Source organism: Bison bison, unplaced genomic scaffold, assembly GCF_000754665.1.
Source record: "Bison bison bison isolate TAMUID 2011002044 unplaced genomic scaffold, Bison_UMD1.0 scf7180017864518, whole genome shotgun sequence".
Taxonomy (NCBI): domain Eukaryota; kingdom Metazoa; phylum Chordata; class Mammalia; order Artiodactyla; family Bovidae; genus Bison; species Bison bison.
The window spans coordinates 6,929,897-6,950,670 of NW_011495071.1; the positions used below are offsets into that span (position 1 = coordinate 6,929,897).

The 20,774-nt window shown below is 55.1% G+C and overlaps 1 protein-coding gene across 1 annotated transcript in view; it reads right to left on the minus strand.

The window, feature by feature from the left end:
• DSCAML1 (Down syndrome cell adhesion molecule like 1) overlaps positions 1 to 20,774 on the minus strand; it is a 368,170-nt gene that overhangs the window by 70,890 nt on the left and 276,506 nt on the right. Inside the window, exons 6-12 of the mRNA XM_010830644.1 lie at positions 20,496 to 20,774; positions 16,695 to 16,970; positions 14,903 to 15,199; positions 12,951 to 13,223; positions 3,347 to 3,625; positions 2,817 to 2,936; positions 1,722 to 1,898 (exon numbers count right to left, since the gene is read on the minus strand). Of these exons, the coding sequence (XP_010828946.1) occupies positions 1,722 to 1,898; positions 2,817 to 2,936; positions 3,347 to 3,625; positions 12,951 to 13,223; positions 14,903 to 15,199; positions 16,695 to 16,970; positions 20,496 to 20,774 (1,701 nt within the window). The remainder of the gene's footprint in view (positions 1 to 1,721; positions 1,899 to 2,816; positions 2,937 to 3,346; positions 3,626 to 12,950; positions 13,224 to 14,902; positions 15,200 to 16,694; positions 16,971 to 20,495) is intronic.

A 20,774-nucleotide genomic window follows, 5' to 3' on the forward strand; every position in this document is an offset into this window, starting at 1 on the left:
AAAAAAGGGGCTGAGAGTTTGAGCTCTTTTTTTCCTGCTGACAGTGGGGAGATAAGGATCAAACAGCCAGGCTAGTTCCACGAGGTGCCTACTATTCCTCTCGCCTCACGCAGACAGAATTAGCAGTGTTCTCCTCTCCCTGGCTGAGGGATGTAGATTGATTGCCTGGTTTTATTAAGGACAAAGTGCTTTTTGATAGTGTGAGGGAAGCAGCTCCCCAGGGCGGGGATTCCGGCGCCTGGAGCTCCCTGAGCATCGATCGATGGCCGGGGCTTCCCCGTCTTGTGCTGAGCTGAACACGGGTTCGGCAAACGATAAAGAAACTATGACTCTTAAAGGCGGGGCCTCCAGGGAGATGCAGACCGCACTCTGGGCACTGCTCTCATCAGCCTTTCCTACACGTACCCTGGAGGGTCTCCCATTAAAACCAAAACTGGTGGCTGACTCTCCGATGGCTTACTGGGTGCCAGGTACAATACTGGTTGCGTTACACACGCCATCTGACTTGCTTTTGATATAAAACATAACAGGTAAGGTGCTCTCATGACTCTCATTTTTGTACAGCAGGAATATGAGATACAGAGCCCAGGAAAACCCAGAGAGGTCACAGTGATTATGCCCAGAGTCACAGCTGGCTTGGTCAGATGCTAAAACTCAGGGTTTAACTGCTCTTCTCTGTGGCCTGTGGTCTGTTTCAGACACTGTCCTGACATGACTCTTAGGGGCCTACTACATAGACCCCTAACAGCATGAAGGGATAGGTTTGCCCAGTAGGAATGTCTGTGGGTGACTTAACAGAACTCAAGGCTATTCCAGACTTCAAGGCGATTGATTCCGACTCTAGGTCTGGGGATTTAGAAGCCAGAGGTATGGCACCGAGCTAAGGTGAGTTGTATTGCTCTTTTGCCCTTTCTGAATTGTCTTCCCTTTTCCACGATCATTTTCTGGGTTAAGCACAATGATTTTGTGAGCCTAGTGGGCTGGGAACGAACCTCTAGCACAGGTGAGGAAAGGAACCTAAAGATGTGAAGTCACTTGCCCAAAGCCAGGAAGATCAAAAGGTGGACCTGGAATCAGAACCCAGATCCCACAGGCCTTTCTCCTATACTGTGTATATGATCTCTTCTTTTCTAAGCCACTAACAGGTTATACACAAGCAGGCATACATTAAATAACAGAAAAAAAAATTGTTCGATATGACTATTCAGATGGAATTGCCAACCTACAGAGCAAAATAAATAGGCTGTCACATGATACTTTGGTATAGTAAATGCTTCCCTACTGGCTCAGTCAGTAGAGAGTCTGCCTGCAATGCAGGAGACCCGAATTTGATCCCTAGGTTGGGAAGATCCCCTGGAGAAGGACATGGCAGCCCACTTCACTATTCATGCCTGGGAAATTCCATGGACAGAGGAGCCTGGTGGGCTACAGTTCTTGGGGTCACAAAGAGTCAGACATGACTTAGTGACTTCACCTAACCTATTTATCATGATAAGAGCAGAGTGAGCTGGGGCCATTCACAGTGAGGCCATTGTCTCAGATGAGAGTGATTTTGAATCCCTCCTCAGAGTTCCTAAGCCCACCTCTGCCTAGGAATCCTTCCTGCCTCCCTCTCCGAGAAGGAGCAAGGGAAACCAGGTGGGGAGGCAGGGTGAGTGCAGAGATGGGCCTTGGCCTGCGATCAGGGAGTGCTGGGAGGGGCTCATGGGGGTGAAACTCACTCTTCACGGTGAGGAACATGGACTTGCTAATGTCGGTGCCCACGCCGTTGCTGGCCTGGCAGAGGTAGTAGCCGATGTCCTCTTCCAGGACGTGGCGGATCAGCAGCGAGCTGTTGGGCAGGATCTGGATGCGGCCGGTGAGGGGCACTGGGTGGTATTGCTGGGGGTTCCCGCTCCCTGCAAGGAGGCAGAAGAGAGGAGGGCCAGTGGCTGGGTCGGGGAGTGAGCTGGGAGGATCGCAGTGCCTCAAGGAATGGCCTGGCACCTTTCTTTTGCTGCTTTAGGGCCATTCTGAAGCATCCCCAAAGGGCTGGGAGCTCACACAGTTCCTGTTTCCTGGGAAACAGGAAAGACCCTCACAGAGGTCTGAGCCTGCCCCAGATCTGAGGAATGGAGATGGACTCGGGGCCTCAGCTCGATGCCCACCTTGGCACTGAGCTTCCTTTGGGCTGAATTTCTTGGAGAGGAAGAAAGAGTTATCTTTGGGCCACTTGGCAATCGGCAAAGGGAAGACTGAACCTTGTGTGGTACTTGCCTGGTCTTAGGCAGTCAGGCCTGGGAAAGAGGCCAGCCATCCTCCAAGGTTGGGGGTGGGTAGGGCTTCAAATCTCTCCTCCCCTTCCCCCAGAGTCAGCCATGGACACAGTAAGGATAAGAGGTTGGTGTGGGACTTAGTCAGATACCAAATGCATCCTTGGGATGAAGTTGGGTTCCAAGAAGGGCAGAGATCCAAGAATAGGTTTGACAAGTAAGGATCAGGGGTCGATGAGGCTCTGGGACCCCAGGGCGGGCTGGGGAGACTTGGGGAGGCATAGGGAAAGTGGATTGGATTGAGTTCTAGAGCTGGAGAGAAGACAGCAGAGGTCAATCTACAGGGACAAGAGGAAATTTAGAACTAGCATGACCCCAGCTGTTCCTCATCCATAGACCCTTGTGGGTGGCTGAGGAGGACCTCCTGTTCAGGTATAGCCTGGGGTCCCTGAGAGCTCAGAACCTAGGACCAGGAGTCCTGCGTAGGGACTAGGCTTCAGTTGCATTAGCATCCTCCCCTCCCCACCCGGCTGTGTCAGAGATACTGGCTGGCCAGGGACTTACCTTTGGCATGCTTCCACATGACCTTGGGTGGGGGGTAGCCATCCACCGAGCAGTTGAGCACACCAGCCTTGCCATAGATGCCATCCTGGTTGTTGGGCTGTACCACGAATCGAGGGGGCACTGCAGAAAGAGGGGGGGTGAGGGAGGAACAGATCAGCTTGGTCTCTGATAGGTTTCCTGGGGCTCTAGGCACCTTCTAGGTAATGTCAGCCCTGCCTGGATCATTACAAAATTGGGGAGCAGGCATCTCTGAAACCCAAGATGTTGAGAGCTTTTGCCAGTCATATCAGGTTGGACATTGGGAATTCTGAGCACCAATTCTGACATCACCAGTGACCAACCGAGTCTTCCTCTCATAAGGCCTCAGTTTCCCAGAGAGTAAGAGGTTTGAGCCTCTTAATCCTTAAGGTCCCTGCTGGAGTCAACTTTCTCTGAGCCTGTGACTCAGACTGGGAATCTAGAGAGCCTGTGTCCAGCCACAGCAGAGCTGGGGCCCCGCTCCCCCGACGGGGCCGGCCTGTCCCACTCACCACGCACAATGAGCTGGCGCTCCCTGCTCACAGTGGCCGCTGCGTTGCTGGCTATGCACGTATAGTTGCCGTTGTGCTTGAGGGAGACGCTGGAGATCTGCAGGGAGCTCATGAACTCCTTGCTCTCGATGGTCACGCCCGAGCCCGAGATGATCACCTGCCCGTCTTTCCTCCACGTGATGCGGATGGGCATGTCCCCCGAGGACACCACACAGGGGATGTAGAGCAGCTGGCCGATGGAGGCAGGTGGGAACTCAAAGGGCTGGATGAGAGGGGGCACTGGAAAGGCAGGGGGTGCTGCGGTCAGGCCCCCATGTGCCCCAGCCTGGCTGGCAGCACATCCACCCCTGCCTGGCCTTCTGGCTCCTCCCTACTGTGTGGGCTGCAAACAGAGTCCCCTGGGTGTTGGTGCCTGTTCTCCTATATATATATGCAGAATCTCTTGGGTGCCCTGACATCATCCCCTGGCTTCCATCCCCTTGCCTACCCGGGCCTGGGATCTGCTCTCTCTCCAGGGCCTGGGCTGGCCTGCATTCATCATCACCTTCAGATTTGTCCTGGAACTTGAATGGTGACGACTCGTGTGCTTCTTGACTCCTGTCTGCTTGCTGACACACTGCTCAGCGTTTGCCCTGACTTCCCTGCCATCCCTCGGTGCCCCTGTGATCACTGTGGTATCCCAGAACTGCATCTCCAGCTGTCTGGGGGCCTGGCATGGATAAAGATGACGTGCCCCAGATGCTCGGGCTGTCCCCCAGCCAGGCTGCTGTATCCTCGCCTCCTCCTGCGGAGGCCCTGTCACCTAGCCCAGCCCTTTCCATTATCATCACGTTAGGACAGGTGGATGGCAGCTCCCGTCACTGGTTGTTTCAGCTGCTTTATCCACATAAAGGATTTGTTGAATCCTCCCTCCAAGAATGTGATGTGAGCTGAGCTGTCTCCATTTCACAGATGAGAGAACTGAGTTCAGAGCAATCATTTGCCTTCCATCACCCAGCTTATAAGAGGGGACTGTGGGATTTAAAACCTGATCTCTCTATTCTCCAAGTCCGATACCTCTTCTTTATACTACATTGTTGCCTTGTTGAGAAAGCCCCAAACATGCCCAGATCAGAGACTCTTTTGTCTCATACACAAGCTCTCCTTGGGTGGCAGGAAAGAGCAGAGGGGGAGCCCTGTCGTCTTTGAGTAGACTCACCTGGCTAAGCATCACCCACACAGCCTCCCCACCCCCTCCTCCTCCTACTGCCCACATCTCAGCTCCTGGGTGGGGGTGGGGGCCTGTCTGGAGCCTGAGCCGCTGTAAGAGGGATCCTCCTTTCTCAGCCCTGGCTAGAGCATCAGCCATTATCTTTATGATAACTCAATTAGGCCACAGCGACTTCCCCGGCAAGTGGGGGGAGAAGAGAAAGAAGGAGACAGACAATTAGCTTAACAAGGATGAGCACCCAGTAGATGAGATCTCCTTCTGCAGTCAAATAATTAAATTACCAAGCCATCCACAGTCCTCCAGCCTCCTCCCAGGCACCAGCCCCATCCCTCCTGGAAGCCTGCTATTCTCCCCACCCAGAGTGGACACAGCCGGTGAGGGTGGGGTGATGAACCTAGAGGGGAAAGGGATGGGTGACATCATATGCATGTCCCAGGCTCTCCCTGCACCCCGAGGATTTTCAGGGTTCAGTAGGGAGCAGGCCCTGAGTAGCGGCCGGGTGTGGCAAAACCCTTGGCAGCCCTTTGGACCTTTGGGAAAGTTCCTGGTCAAGAGTTCTAGGTCTAGAGGAAGTGACACCGAGGAGAGACATTATCCCCAAGGCCTACGGGGTGAAGCAGGGGCCTTAACTGACCTGACCTTCTCAACGTCACCTCCCACCATACCCTTCACTCTGGCCATGAGGGCTCCATCAGCTCACCAGGAACACCCACAGCTCCGAAATATCAGCCCAGGTCTAGTGAACACGGCTGGGCACTGGGTGGAAATAACTACCATGTGGGCTCCACCATGAGCCCCAATCCAGGTCCTCAGTCTAGCCAGCTTTTCTGGGACTCTGGTCATGGTTCGGATCTCTGCATCCCAAACTCTGGCTGCAGCTGCTCTCTGGGTTGGGGTCTTATCCCCATATTCTGAGTGGTTTGGGTCTTGCATATATCCAGTGAGATGTCTCTGAATCCCTGACTCTTGAAATGACCCAGTGCTCATTGCTGAAGTTTTCCAGAGATTCCTTATTGGGTTCCGCTGACCTTCCTGGGAGGTTCCATCCTCCCTTCGCTGGGAACTTAGATCAGATTGAGTCCTCTGGCCACCATGGACTTTTTGATGGAATTGTTGCACAGACCCAGATCTGCCAGCCAGTGTATCTCCTTTGGCTTAGCAGAACCAGTTCTGGTCCAGCCTTCCTTCCCACAAAGGCTCAAAGCTAGAGTCGAGGGGGCTTCATGGGAAACTCCTCTGCATCCTTTCAGACCTGGCTCCAGTACCACCTCCTCTGTGAAGCCTGCTCTCCTCCTGCACAGCCCTGCAGCACTTGGTCCACACTTGATCATGGCCCTGATCACACGCCAGTGAGGTAACTGTTCGCAGTACCACCCTCCCTGGGAGGTCTGGGAGCCCCTACAGGGCAGTATTTATTATACCTGGCAAATTGAAAGAGCCCAATAAGTGCTTGTCAGATGAGTAAATATATGTCTGGCTATCATTTCCTGCGTGGACCTTAGAGGTGAGCAGGGGTGGGAAAGCACAGGATGGGGGTTGGTCCAGAAAAGAGGGAGCTCTACCGTGTGTTTCAAGATGCTGTGTTTATGCGACATAATTTGGGAGCTAGGAGCTTCTCCCTTAGTTCTTCCCCGGGGGTCAGGCCCCTGCTGTCCTAGAACAAGAGCCGGCTCCATGGACGAGAGGAGAGTCAGACAGTCATGAGAGGAGTCTGTGGGGCAAGCAAGGCATGGGGCAGGTGGCTCTACCTAGGAGCAGAAGGCCGTGCCTCAGGGATGGATGGCCAAGCACTCCATTTCCATCGAGAGCAGAGCAAGTGGAGAGTGCGGTGAGGCAGGCAGATTTAGCTCAGGCAAGGGGAAGATCGTCTCTCTCAGTAAGAAGGGATTTAGATAACGGAACAAGTTACTAAGGCAGGTTAATTCATTCATTAACTAATTCATCGAATATTTATGAAATGCCTGCACTGTGAAGGCATTATGCTCCTTGTAGGCTGGGGAAAGTAGGAACATGCTTTGAATTGTGGATAGAACCTCTGGAAGCTTAGCATTTGCTCGGGAAGGTAAGACATCTCCCTTGGTGGTTACTGAACAAGCTCCACCCGAAAACACAGATGCTGAACTCAGAGCAGAGAGCGTGTCACCTGGTTCCATCTGCAGCTGCATGGAGGAGGTGGCATTTGGACAGAGCTAAAGGACACATGTGGTCTACAAAATATATGAGTGAGAATGCAGGAGAAGGCTGAGCGGAGAGGCAGGGGCCAATCACAGGCTGTCATTCCCTTCTGGTCTCCCAGAATAATATTGACGGCAGTATGAGCGTCCACTGAAGGAGACAGCAGTCAACATCCATCCTGGGGGTTAGACAGTCAGCTGGGATGGCCAGATCTCCTGCACTGCTGTCCTGCAGGAGGCAGATGACCAGACAACCCCGGGGGGGTCCAAAGAGTAAGGTTCCTTACTCCCCTCCCCACTGTCTCCTGCTGCAGGATGGGCAGGTATGGTATTGGGGATAAATGTCCCCTTAGAAGCTCCTTGGACAGGGTGGTAGAGGCCAGAGCTGCTCACAGAATTCCTCGGCTCCAGGATGGCATTCCCACAACCCCATAAGTCCAGGCACACAAGGACTGCCTGGAGGAGAAGAAAGCCTAGGGACCCTGGCTCCGTCACGAGCTCGCCGAACACCGAGAGGAGGCTGTGAGCGGGAGGCTCCGAGAATCAGGGCAGGGGCCCTGCAGTGTGGACAGGGGGCTACTTTGTAAACTGGGAGGAGGCGGTGGTGTCTTCCCAGCACTCAGAGGCGGACACGGGCTCCTTGAATGTGTGTGTGTGTCTATCCCCCAATCTGAGAAAGAAGTTGACGGTTGGACCACCTCCATGGCAGTGATGCCCAGGAATTTCTTCAGGGTTACCAGCAGGCCACAGGGACCCTCCTGCCCTGACTCCCAGCATCTCCCCAGCACACAGTCTGAAGGTAGGGGGCATGAATGCCATGTAATGACGGGATTTCTCTCTGGAAGCCCTGCTCTGGCCGCAGTCATCTCTGGTGAGAGGGCAACTCTCAGCTGTGTGGGAGGCAGGGTCTGAGCAAGCTGTTGTGATGGCGAAGAAGTCAGAGGCTCGAATGGCTGAGACGACAGAGCAGTCGTGGCAGTCCCTGTGGCCCCCGGCCACCATAAAGCTGTTACGGCAGCTTGTTTGGGGGCATTGTGCAGAGGAGGTCATGCTGACCACCAGCCCAGCCCATAAACACTTCATGGCGTCTCTCATGAGCTCTCTTCAAGACTGAATCTTTTTATTTATAACACTATTTGGCAGAGAATGGGCACCGTACAAAGTTGGAGCTCCCATGCTTACGCAGCATGGAGATGGGGAAAGACTCTGTTATCCAAGAGCAATGTGAGCAGGCTACCCTCTAGCCACCACCCTGCTCTGCCCCTGAGCCTCAGTTTCCTCATCTGCAAAATGGGGCAGTTGGACCCAACAGTCATTAAAGCCTGACACATCCAGTTGTAACAAGCCTCATATTTTAGGAATATTGTCACTTCAGTTTTTTTTTTTTTTTTTAAACACAGCCCCCTCTTTTCCAGAAGGCCTTCCCTGACCGCCCTATTTAAAACTGCAAACCACTCTCCACGCCCCTTGGCACTCTGCTCCCTACTCCCTGTTTGACATGAAACATCTTTTACCTATTGCATGCATTAACCATTTCCCCCACTAGAATGTAAGTTCCCCAAGGGCAGGAATTTTGCCTGTCTTGAGCACAGCGGTGTTCAAAGAACAGTGCCTGGAAGAGAGTGGGGCACAGTCAATGTCTCCAAATGGACAGATAGATGCTGCTTTATCCTCAGCACTACCGTCGCGTGAGCCCTGTCTGTTCAGTAAGGAGGAGGCTTGCTCCAGTGCCCCTGGCTTCCTCTGCTGAGGAACAGGGCCGTGGGCAGCAGCATCCTTGGTGTCCTTCCCGCAGTGCGTTGGGCAACCTGCCCCTGGGAATCCGTCGTGCCCACTTCCTGTGGATCCCAGCGCGTTCCTTCTAAATCTCCATCTGTGCCAATGGCACACATTTGGCCGGGGAACCAGCTCTCTTTTAAGCCCCATGATCGTAGAAACCCCTATTCTCTAGGACGAAAGGGGGGAAGGAGGAGCCCCCAAGCACACAGCAGGGACTGGTTGAGCAGCAAGGGAAGGAGTGTGGTGAGGAGTGTGCGCACTTGGGAGAGTGTGCGCCTGCATGTGTGTGTTCTCTGCTATCCAGAGGGACCTGGCACTACCTCCCGGTCCTGGCCTTACTGAGAATGGGCAGAGAGCAACTCATGCCCTTGTTTTGAAGGGCCTCCGGAGGCTCAGATGTGGGGATGGAGATGTTCCTTTGCTGGGCCAAGGCCAAGGAGCTCCTGTTACAGCCCTGCTTTCTTAGTTAATTAAACATTCAGCCTGTGTGCCCAGAGATGCTTTTATGCTACATTATTTTTCAGCTACAGGGGGCCCTAAAGACACCAAATCTAGGTTGAATCTCCATGCCTTCCTCTCAGCATCCTACTAAGACTCTCTCTGGATGCCCAGAGACAAACCTTGCCTTTCTCACAGCCTGGCTCTCCCCTGCCAGTCAGGGTCACACACACCCGAGTCCAGGCAGCCATGGAAGCACCCTCGCCCTCTCTGCCTTGCTGGTCACAGCAGGCTCACTTGGGGGATCTCCTCTATGGTAGCGCCTGCAGCTACCGTCTGTGGCTCAGGAATGTCACTTCACAGGAGGATGTGGACAGAGGGAACCTTGAGGGTATATACCACTGCGTGTGGTATGTGTGAAGTGCGGACAGGCTGACTTGTGTCTGTCTGTTGCAGGCATATACATACAAACATACAGTATGTCCATGCGTGTGCACCCATGCACACAGGCCTCTGCACATGCGTGTGCATGCATGTGTGTCTGGTGTGTTCTGCTTGCCTCATCTCAGTGTTTGGAAAATTCATCAGAAGACAAGCAGTCCCAGAAGGAATAGAGTCAGCAGGGTTTTTACCAGCTCATGGAGTAGTGTGAGTGTTTGCTCTGCCCTGACCTGCCTGTGGCACTTGGCCCTACAGAGAGATGAGGGTGTAGGACTTCCAACTGATCCTAAGCTTCCAGTGCCCCGTCTCACCCCCATGCATCCGTCCCTATACTCTAGGTCTCTGCTCTGATCCTCTGGGTGGGACACATGTCCCAGGCAGACAGGCAGGAGTGGGTCTAGAGGTCTGCCCTTGAGTCCCCTCCCTCCCCCAGAGTTGGGTCCCCTTTCCACGCCCAGAGGCGCCTCCTCCACCCTCCTCCTCCTCGAGTAGCTCTTCGAACAGCACATCAGCTAATCAAGCAGCGTGCTCATAATCAGCTCTGATGGATTCTTCTGCAAAAGCGCATTCTAATGAGGTGGGGAGAGGGAGTCTGGGAAGGATTGGGGAGGATGGATTTAAGCTTTCAGATGGGCAGGGGCACAGGGTCACAGAGCACCTGCACTGATCTGGAGAGAAAACGGAGGACTGTACCCCTTCTACGGCTGGATTTGCAGACCCTGCGGGCAGGGAAGGGGCTGCGTGTGCACACGCCCCTGTGCACTATACACACACATCACATCTCTGCTTGTGAACGCCAAGCTCATGCTGCATGCTGGGAGCCACACATGCCCAGTGCAGGGGCTCTGTGCTCTGGGATTACACACACACACACATACACGCACGCCCCTTCCCTCGCCCTGGGGCCGGAGACACTGTCGCTCAGCACAATCACAACAGGCCCAGTGAGTCGCCGAGACGGAATGCATCAGATTCAATTCATTAGGGCTGATCGCTCCCTGAATGGGGTTGAATAATTGATGAGCAGAAGCAGCTTTCAGGATGTTCTGAGTACTACCAGGCTCACTGGAGCCCTGTTATTATTTTTTTTTAAGTCAACAAATCCGGCCGAACGCTCGCTGGTGCGGCTGGGCGAAGGGAATAGAGCAAAGGTTAGATGTTTTAATATGTGATGTTTACACTGTGAACTCTGAGTCCACTGCGTGTAACAGAAATGGATACAGGCAGGTCGTCCTGTGATGCCGGGAGCCAGGCTGGGTGGGCCCGGGGGTTGGGAGGTTCCTGCTGGCATGAGGACGCTGGGCTGGGCAGAGGTTTCAGGCTGAAAGGGGCCAGAACGACCCTCTGCCTGCCTGGGGTGCAGCAGAGAGGAGGCAGGAGGCGGATGCTGCTAAGGTCTCGTCTCTTGTCTCCAAGCCTGAGAGGGCCACCAGGACGGCCCCTCCCCCAGTTCTCGGGCTCAGAGCCAGGCTTCCCAGAAAGTCACCACAGCCCAGACTCAAGTCTCAGTTTCGGCTCGAGCAGCACACGCTGTCTGGCACTGCGACAGGTGGTGGGTGCACGAGGGGCATGTGACTCGGCCCCGGTGCGCCGATAAGAGAGCCTGGGTGACAGGCAGCAGTGCAGCGAAGCCCTGACTGCGCCCTTTGCTGTACCTTCCGTTTCCCCAGCTGTCCTGACATTTCCCCCTGGGTGGCCCATCTTCACCGCACGCTTGAAGGGGTCCAAACCAGAGGCAGCATCTGTCTCCCCAAACCAGTCCTTCCCCTAGACTCCTCTCTTCCTGTCCGCAAGGCCCAGACTCCCCCGAGTCCCCCTCTTCCTGTCCACGAGGCCCAGACGCCCCCGAGACCTCCCTTCCTGTCCACGAGGCCCAGACACCCCCGAGCCCCCCCTTCCTGTCCCCGAGGCCCAGACACCCCTGAATCCCCACCTTCCTGTCCATGAGGCCCAGATGCCTCCGAGACCCCCCTTCCTGTCCACGAGGCCCAGACACCCCCGAGACCCCCCTTCCTGTCCACGAGGCCCAGATACCCCTGAGTCCCCCGCTTCCTGTCCATGACGCCCAGACACCCGTGAGACCCCCCTTCCTGTACACGAGGCCCAGACACCCCCGAGACCCCCCTTCCTGTCCATGAGGCCCAGATGCCTCCGAGACCCCCCTTCCTGTCCACGAGGCCCAGATACCCCCGAGACCCCCTGTTCCTGTCTACAAGGCCTCCATTCTGTCTTGCTTCAGGAATCTGGGCCCCCTGGACCCTCCCCCCATGTTAGAGCCCTTTCTAAGCCCGGAGCCCCCAGCTTTCTCCTTCCTGTGGGTTCGAGGGCCCAGGCTGACTTCCTCTCTGCGTTCATGTTTCCCATTTGGGGATATGCTGGAGCCTACCCCGGCTCTTCAGAAAGGGACAGGAGCCCTTATCCATCATGGCCACCACTGGCCCAATGACCCAGCACTCCAGCTGCCTGGCTTTCAGGGACCTCTCCTCACCCAGGAGGCAGGCCCCACCTCTCCACCCTGCCCCCTGGGAAACCAGGCCACCGAGCTCTCACCCACCATCCGATCTCCAGGCCTGTCAGTTTCAAAGAATGTGTTTGAGAGGGAGCTTCAAGCGCCACACAGCCCCTGACCCAGGGGGACCTCTGTGGCTCAGTCAGGCATTCATTTATTTGCTCGTTGATGCACCTTCATTCCTTCAATCCACATTTACTGAATGGCTACCACGTACCAGGCACAGTGTCAGGTGTCTGGTCAGAACACAGACCTCGCCCAGGTGAGCGTGGAGGGCCTGGGAGGGATGAGGGTTTTAGGTTCCAGACCTCCAGCAGCATTAGCAGCTGAAAGTGTTAGTTGCTCAGTTGTGTCTGACTCCTAGTGACCTCACGGACTTCTAGCCCCCCAGGCTCCTCTGTCCATGGGATTTCCCAGGCAAGAATATTGGAGTGGGTTGCCATTTCCTTCTCCTGGGGATCTCTGACCCAGAGATTGAACTTGTGTCTCCTGCACTGCAGGCAGATTCTTTACCATATGAGTCACCAGTGAAGCCCTTAGCAGTTGAAAGGTCCTTGTCAATTATGGAAAAGCAGCCTCGCCTGTCTGAACCCCGAAGGGAGTCAGGGCACCCAGTGCCTATGCCTTCCACCCTCCCTCCTGCTGCTTCCATTCTGAGTCCTGCCCCTCGAGTGCCTGCTGGTCTCTGATGGGCCCTGCTGAGTTCTGGGTGGCTCCATGCTGACACAGGGGAACAATATAGCCAATCACCTCTGACCAGGTGACCTGACTCCTCTTGTGTGTCACTGACCCCTCATGCCCCTGGGGCCAGCGCTTCCTTGACCTGCAGCCCACAGCCGGAACTGGACATAGAGGTATCCATGGCCTTCTTGTGCCCCCTGCCCCCGTGCAATCTCCCTGCCCCACTTTTTCCAAACTCCAGGCCAGAGCCTTCTCTTCTTGGCTTTCCACTCAGGACTGCCTGCTGCCAGCTGAGCGGCTGCGGAGAGGAGCCTGCAGTTCTGGGTGACCAGGGGGGTGCTCCGGTTCAGGGTGGCAGCGGGGGGAGCCTACCTTTGACGGCCACGTGGACGCTCTGGCTGATGGAGAGCTGCGGCTGGATGAGGACACTGCACAGGTACTCTCCCTCGTCCATGCCCTTCTGCACATCCGTCAGCTTGAGGGTCCCGTTCTCGAACACCACCTGCCGGTGGTTGTCGGGCAGCAGGAGGGCGTCTTTGTACCACTTGATGGAGTAGTAGGGGTAGCCGATGACCCTGCAGTTGACAAGGGTGTCCCGCCCAGCCACGGCCGTAATGTTCCTCATCGCCCGGATGCTGGGGGGGCCTGGGCAGGAGTCGGAGGGAGGAGGAGAGGACGGGTGATGGTGCGGTTAGCCAGGGACAGCCAGGCGTCGCCCTGGGGTGCTCGTCTCAGTCGTTTGGCCTCAGAAACTCTTAGGGGATGGAAATTCGGCAGGGGGAAAGGGAGACCTTTTTTTTTTTTTTTATGAGGCAGAGGCTGGAACTGGGGGCACCCGGGGTCTCTCCAGGATTCACTGTTACTAGCTTCAAACAGTTGCAAACAGAGACGGTTCATTCATGCCCTGGGGCGAGAATCCATTCCCCTACTGGGATGGGGTAGATGAGCAAACCGATGCCTCACCAAGAAGTGATGGGGATCTGGGAGGGTGAGTCCTCATTTAGGAGGAGATTAAGATCTGGGGGTTAAAATGGAAATGTCGAGATGCTGTTACTTTCATTCGATTTGCTCACAACGGTCTTAGACCAAAAAGGATCTCACGTATATTAACTACTTAAAGGACAATAGGAAGGTCTTCCTTGGATGCTCTTCTTTCAACAATAAATGTGTTCTCTGCGCCCCTGGGAAGGGGCTACAAAGAGGGGCTCTGATTACCCTGGCGGAAATGGGGAGGGTCGTAGGCTGCGTTAGTGGGCAGATGGTTACATGGGAATTGCAAAGGAGGCTCAGAGGCTACCAAGCAGGGTTAGTGCTGGAGCAGGTATATGAAACTCTGGGCTTCCAGCTCCCCCCTCACCCAGCAGATGAGGGGCTGGGCCAAGGCATCTCCCATGACTGGGCAGCTCTGTCCCCTTCCAATTCAGAGAGGGCAGGAGGGTGGTCAAAGGGAGACCACGTTTCTCATGTGGGGGTCAGAGACCTGGCACAGATGAATTCAGCATGACCTCGCCTCTCCCCTTCCCTGTTTCCACGGCGGCCACCAGCGCCCCTGGACCAGGGCCCTCCCACTCCCCTGAGCCTCTTCTGCTCTTGGGTCAGGGCTCACTGGTAGGGTCAGATGAGGACTAGTCTGACCCCACTTGGCTACAGAGTGCTTCAGAGGAGCCTCTGTTCTTACCACAGCAAGTTGGAGACCTGAGGCATGGGGAAGGTCACTATGAGGACTCCTTCCTCCACTCATGGAGGTGCCTGCCTTGGGGCACCCTCACCCAGCCAGAACCCCCTAGTCTTCATGGCTGGGGTCTTAGAGGCTAGCCAGGAGATGGTGGATTGAGAGAAGATGGTTCCCTGGCTCCTGGCTGCTCACAGCTCCTGGAGCATCTCAGGGGTGGCTCTGTGGGGGCACATGGGGATAAAGCTTTGGTGGACATCTCTACCAAAGGGCATGCCTGGACCACTGACCCCTGCCCTGTGCCTGTCCTTGCAAGGCCTGGGTGGGACGCAGATGCCAGTGGAGTGCTCAATGTACCTGGAGCCAGAGAGATTGATGGGGAGGGACGGGGTAGGGGGCAGGATTGTGGGAGGGGTGCAGGGAGGAGGAGAATGGGAATGCAAAGAGGGTGAACTGTACCAGACACACACACACACACAAGAATGGATGATGGGATTTGCGGGGGGCAGGGAGAGGGGGACAGGAGAGAGACCTCTACTAAAATCAAAATGACGATTAATAATAAGTACTAATCACCACAAGAATAATGGTAACCACAGAGATGGCAAAGGAACTTAAAAGCCTATTCTGATATTTAAATGTAGACAGGCACCTCTTACGTTTATTCGCGCCTGATATTCAGCACTGCCCACCGAGTTCCGTGCCGTGCACCGGTACACGCCCCCGTCACGGATCTGGGGCCCCGTGACATTCATGTGGCTGATGGTGGTGCCATCGGACATGGTGTACTGGTTGGTGCGGTGGCTCCCGTCCCGCACGATGGGCTCGTCATCCAGGGCCCAGGTGATGGTGGGGGGTGGGGCACCCTTGGCCGCGCACATCAGTGAGAACTGCTCCCCGGGGTTGACCACCTTCTCGCTGAAGGATGAGACGATGCGGGGAGTGCCATCTGCAGGGTGCAAGGAGCCCCCTTCAGGGTCACTGAGTCATGGAGAGACTGTCCCCACCAGGCCACCCCACCTCATCACGTGCTATCCATAAAACCCTGTTGGGTGCCCTATTACTATTGCATATGAATGAAGACCCTTGGATTTGAATCCAGTCTCAGTCACTTTGTTAGCTCTGTGTCTTTGGGCAAGTTACTTAACATGTCTGAGTTTTGTCAGCATCCCCCTGTGGACGATGGAGATCATGGGAGCAACAATTATATCCTCCTTGTACGGATGTGAGGAACAAATGAATTAATGCTTTAAAGACGCTTACACAGCACTTTGTAAGTGCTTCATAAATGTTAGATCCTCTCAACTTTTCCTTTTCCACCTCTTTCTTCTAACTTTATTAATAAAGACACACAGGCTCAGAGGTTAACTATGTGTGGAACCAGGACTTGAAGGGACTGGATCTGAAGAATCTAATTCCAGCTCATTTCAGTGGGAGGGGTGGCATCAAAAAGCTGAAAGTTTGAGGCTTAAGATGCAAGCTCCCCAGAGGCCGTTGTGGTGGGGGGAGATGTCTGTGACGGGGCTTAAATCTTAGTGAACCGAAGACTGGACCCCCAGGCCCCCACTTTCTCCATGGATCATGGGTATGTAATCATTAATGCTGGCCATCCTTCCATGCAGGAATGCTATAAAGGATTTGTAGTGGTTTAGTCGCTAAGTCGTGTCCGACTCTCTGCGACCCCATGGATTATAGCCTGCCAGGCTACTCTGTTCATGGGATTCTCCAGGCAAGAACCCTGGAGTGGGTTGCCATTTCCTTCTCCAGGGGATCTTCCCAACCCAGGAATCAAACCCGGGTCTCCTGCATTGTCAGGTGGATTCTTTGCCAGTAGCGTACCTGGGAAACCCTCTAATAGTGCAGTTCTAGGAATTTTGTTGGAGAAGGCGATGGCACCCCACTCCAGTAGTCTTGCCTGGAAAATCCCATGGGTGGAGGAGCCTGGTAGGCTGCAGTCCATGGGGTTGCAAAGAGTTGGACACGACTGAGCAACTTCAATTTCACTTTTCACTTTCATGCATTGGAGAAGGAAATGGCAACCCACTCCAGTGTTCTTGCCTGGAGAATCCCAGGGACGGGGGAGCCTGGTGGGCTGCCGTCTATGGGGTCGCACAGGGTCGGACACGACTGAAGCGGCTTAGCAGCAGTAATTTTGTAGAGGCGATGGAGTTATTGTTTAAGAGACCTGAGTTCAACCCCAGCTCCTTGGCAGAACTGTGTGACCTTGGGCAAGTGACCAAAGCCTCAGTTTCCTCAATTGCAAAATAGATATTATTTTTAAAAAATACCTCCAAGCAGGGCCCGTGGGAGGATGAAATGAGGCAGTGCATCTCCTTGGTGTGTAGTGAGCGCTGGATGAATGCTTCCTGTCGGGAGGGGGGGTACCTCCTGGCCTGGCTGTGGGAATCTGGCACCCGCCCAGCTGCCCCCCAGCCCCGACTCACCTTCCAGCACAATGATGGCAAAGTCCTGGGCAGTCTGGGTCTTGCGCGTGGCGAAGCACTGGTAGGCCCCTGAGTGGCTCTTCTGGGCCGAGGTGATGAGCAGCGTCTCGTTGCTGAGCCCGCGGATGGAAATGGCCTCACTGGGCAGCACCAGCTCGGTGTTGCGGTACCAGCGGATGGTGAACTCCGGGGAGCCCAGGAGGGCACAGGAGAGGATGACCGTGCTGCCGATGCCAGTCTTCAGGTTCTTTGGTGTCAGGGTCACGTGAAGGGGGTCTGGGCCGGACCAGGCAGGGGAAAGGCGAGGGGAAATGGGGAGGAAAAAAAAGCAAAGGACTCACTGTGAGTGGAGTGTGGTTGTGGGTGGGTGGCGATCATAAAAGGCCCTGGGAGTCAGGAGACCCTGGTTTTGTCTCCAAGATGTCTTGTGTGTGTGTCAGGGTGGGGGGCATGGGTGGGAACCAGACTGAGTGAATTCCTCTCTCTAGGGCTCAGTTTACCCATCTGTGAAATGGCAGGGTCAGGCCAGAGGATGTCTTGGCACCTGTTGTTGTGATGGCTTGTGTTGTCCTGATGTGGGGTCCTGGCCCGGGCGGGGTTGGAAAGCGCCCTTTGGCTCATGAGGAGGACGGAAGCTTGGCTGGCTCATCGTTTTCACTGTCACCCACCCTAGAAACCAGGGAGGCACCCATGGCCCGCCACCTGTCTCCCGTGCTTATCCAGATAACCAATCACTACTTTCTGCTGGTCTGACTTCTTTTATACGCATCAGTCGACTCCCTACTCTTCACCTCCACTGCCTCTGTCCGGCTGCAGGCCTAGAGCTCCAGGCCTGGACCCATGAGGAACTTTTTCTCCATTCCTCCTTTTTCCTCATGACCTTCCATCGGTCCACCTCACTGCAGCCAGCCACTGCCCTGATCATAACTTGCGTGGCACCCAACAACTTTCAGCTTGGCATCCAAGGCCATGGAGGCCCTTGAGACCTGGCCCCCTCCTCAGCTCTGCAGTCTCTAGAGCAGCATCCTGCCTGTGGTTCCTGCACACCCAGGGCACCCTTGGCCCCCTTTGCCTGTTTCCTACTCATCCTTCACACCAAACTCACCCCTTCCAAGAAGCCTTCCTGGATACTATTCCCCTCCCAGACTGGGTTAAGGATTCCTCTTCTGAGGCTCCCTGTGTGTAACTAACAGAACACCAAGATCACCGTCTTCCGATCACCACTTTGTTTTTCTCTCTCCCCCTGGACTGTGAGCCACTTGAAAGAAGGGCGGTGTCTCTCATCTTTATATCACAACTGCTGTCTGATTTGTGTTTATTGATTGACTGGCTGGCTGGTTACCAGCCCCAAGCTGGCCTCTCTCCCTTGATCTCCATGGGCTTGGGGATTTCAGGAGCCAGAGACCTGCAGGAGCCTTAGACCCCCAATAATGGAGCCTGCAGGAGAGGGGCGTATGGCAGGCCTGCCTGGGTGGGCACAGTCAAAGCAGGCAGGAGTCTGCTCACACTCTGCTTAGCCTGTTCACTCCCAGATCCTCTGCCTGCTACCCAGGGAACATCAGTGTGCAATGACGCAGGTGGCATTCCACTTGCCCCAGGTACCAGCCAGGGCTCCCAGGACCTGCCAGCCAGCAGCTCTCTCCTCATTGCCTCTGCACAGGGCCTCACGGAGGATGGGTGGGAGGTTGGGTGGCAGAATGAGGGGGATATGAAAACATTGCTTTCCTCTCCATGAACCTGGCAAAGAGGGGCTATCAGAGGGGAAGGAAGACAGAGAAACGCCATGTCACTTCCCCCTGAACCTGGTTATCCAGTCCAGCCCAGTGAGGGGGACGGTGGGGAGCTCTGCATCTCAGAGAGTCAGGAGTATCCATGCCCGCAGGGGCAGAGCATGTGCACACAGCTCTAGGCAGTTACTTATTGTGTGTCCATGTGGTCTAGGATGAGAGTGTGTACCTGTGGGTGTACACAGACACCATGTATGTCCGCATGTGTGTACAGGGAAGTGGGCATGTGAACTTTCAACACATCTGCCTGGACATGTGTGTGTAAGTACTTGCTTGCCTGTCTGTACTGAAGCTGGAGCTTGGAACACCAAATTAACTCAGAGTGAGGTGTGCTAATTTTCCAAGGATGGGGGTACGCAGCCCTCCTGACCTGTTCCCTGAGATAGTGTGCGTGTATGAGTGTGAGTGTGTGTTTGTGTGTAGCAGAAGAGGTTGAAGGGGGTGAAGGTAATACTGTGTGCTTAGTTGCTCAGTTATGTCTGCCTCTTTACGACCCCATGGACTGTAGCCCACCAGACTCTTCTGTCCAAGGGGATTCTCCAGGCAAGAATACTGGAGTAGGTTGCCATGCCCTCCTCCAGGGGATCTTCCCAACCCGGGGATCAAACCCAGGTCTCCCGCATTGCAGGCCAAACAATTTTGGATGGAGCTTAGAAGAGGGTACAGACCCTGGTCCTCCTATCCGCCTACTCTGTGGTCCACGTCTTGTCTGTACGAGAGGACCTTCCCCCGCCCCTAAGCTTCCAGCATTTTAACCTAAGCGTTTGTATCACAAACTGTTGCTCCCAGAGCATTTCTTGGGGGCTCTTTCTGCTCTTCCAGCTTTACAGTGAATTCACATGGGGAGGGTCTCCTCCCTGCACTGCAGATAAACATGCCCCAACTGTCAAGATCCCTGTGGTTATGGGGAGGAGACTGGGCCCATATCTGGGCTGAGGGTGACAGAATGTCACCCAGAAGGTCAGCCCAGAGGAGGTGGGCTCTGTGTGGTCCTCTGGTCCAGCCGAGGGTCTGGAGACCTGCAGCTCTGTGCTCATGAGACAGGGGGTGAGCTGGGCAGAGAGCCTCTTTGGTCAATCTCAACGGCAGAGGTGGGGGATGGGGACGGGACCACCTCTGGACAGCCTCTTTCCACTGACCAGGTTGAATTCCCCAGGATGTCATCAGGTTCAGAGTTCATGGACTCAGGCTCTTGCTGCCCCACAAGACTGAGATCCCACAGGGTCTCCAAGTCTCAGCCCCTCTCTGCCAACACCTTCCCTGAAGCCCCAAGAGCAGGGAACCCTAGAGAGAGATGAGGTGGGGTGGGGGAAGAAAGCTCCAGGTCTCACCACTTCCCCTCCAGGGGTTTTCCAGCCTGACCTCAGCCCCTCTGCCCTTCCAGGGGCTCAGCAACAGCAGGGGTCTGTGAAGGCCTCCTGCTCTCCATGTGTGCTCCCTGGACCCTGGGACTCTGGAATGTGAGGAGGAACAGGAAGGACCAGAGTTCATGCCCAACTGGCAGGTCCTGGAAAGGCTGCCCTGAGTGTTTACCCCCAGTGTCTCCCTAGAAGTTATCCCTAAATACTCTGAATGTCGCCTCTGATGGACTCATATGTCCCCTACTAGATTCACATCAGCATCATTCCCTTTAGTATAGACACTGCCTCCTCCCAAGAAGCTGAGAAACCCCATGAGCTTGTCACGTCACCGTCATTGTTCCCTATGACCCTCGTGACCTCTAGGAGGTAGGAGGGGCAGGGTTATTATCCTGTTCGACAGAAAAGGGCACAGAGGTGATGCTCATGGTTATCTGATTTCCCCCAGGTCAGTTATTATCTGATGACATCAGAACTAAAAGGCAGGTCTTCTGATTTCAAACCCAGTACTTTTCTCAGGGCACCAACCTGCCTTCCCCAACAAGGGGATCATCTCTGGGGCCAGCCAGAAGCATTGGGCTGCCCTCATGTCCCTCCCCACCAGAGGCAGCGCTCTCAAAGCTTACTGGGGCTGGAAGAGGCGCTCCCCTACTCACCAATGACCGTGAGGGTGCCTGTGACCTCTGCTGAGCCGAAGGTGTTGGTGACCTCACAAATGTAGGTGCCGCTGTCCTCGGTCCGCAGGTCACTGATGGTCAGCCCCGTGATGTGCTTGGTCCAGCGGCTGTCGGCTGGGAGGGGTCGGCCATCCTTGAGCCAGCGGATGGCGGGGATGGGGTAACCGGAGGCGGTGCAGGGCAGCTCCATGGTGTGGCCGGCCCACACTTCCTGGGAATGGAAGCCGTCCAGGATGGTGGGGATCGACTCAGCAGGGT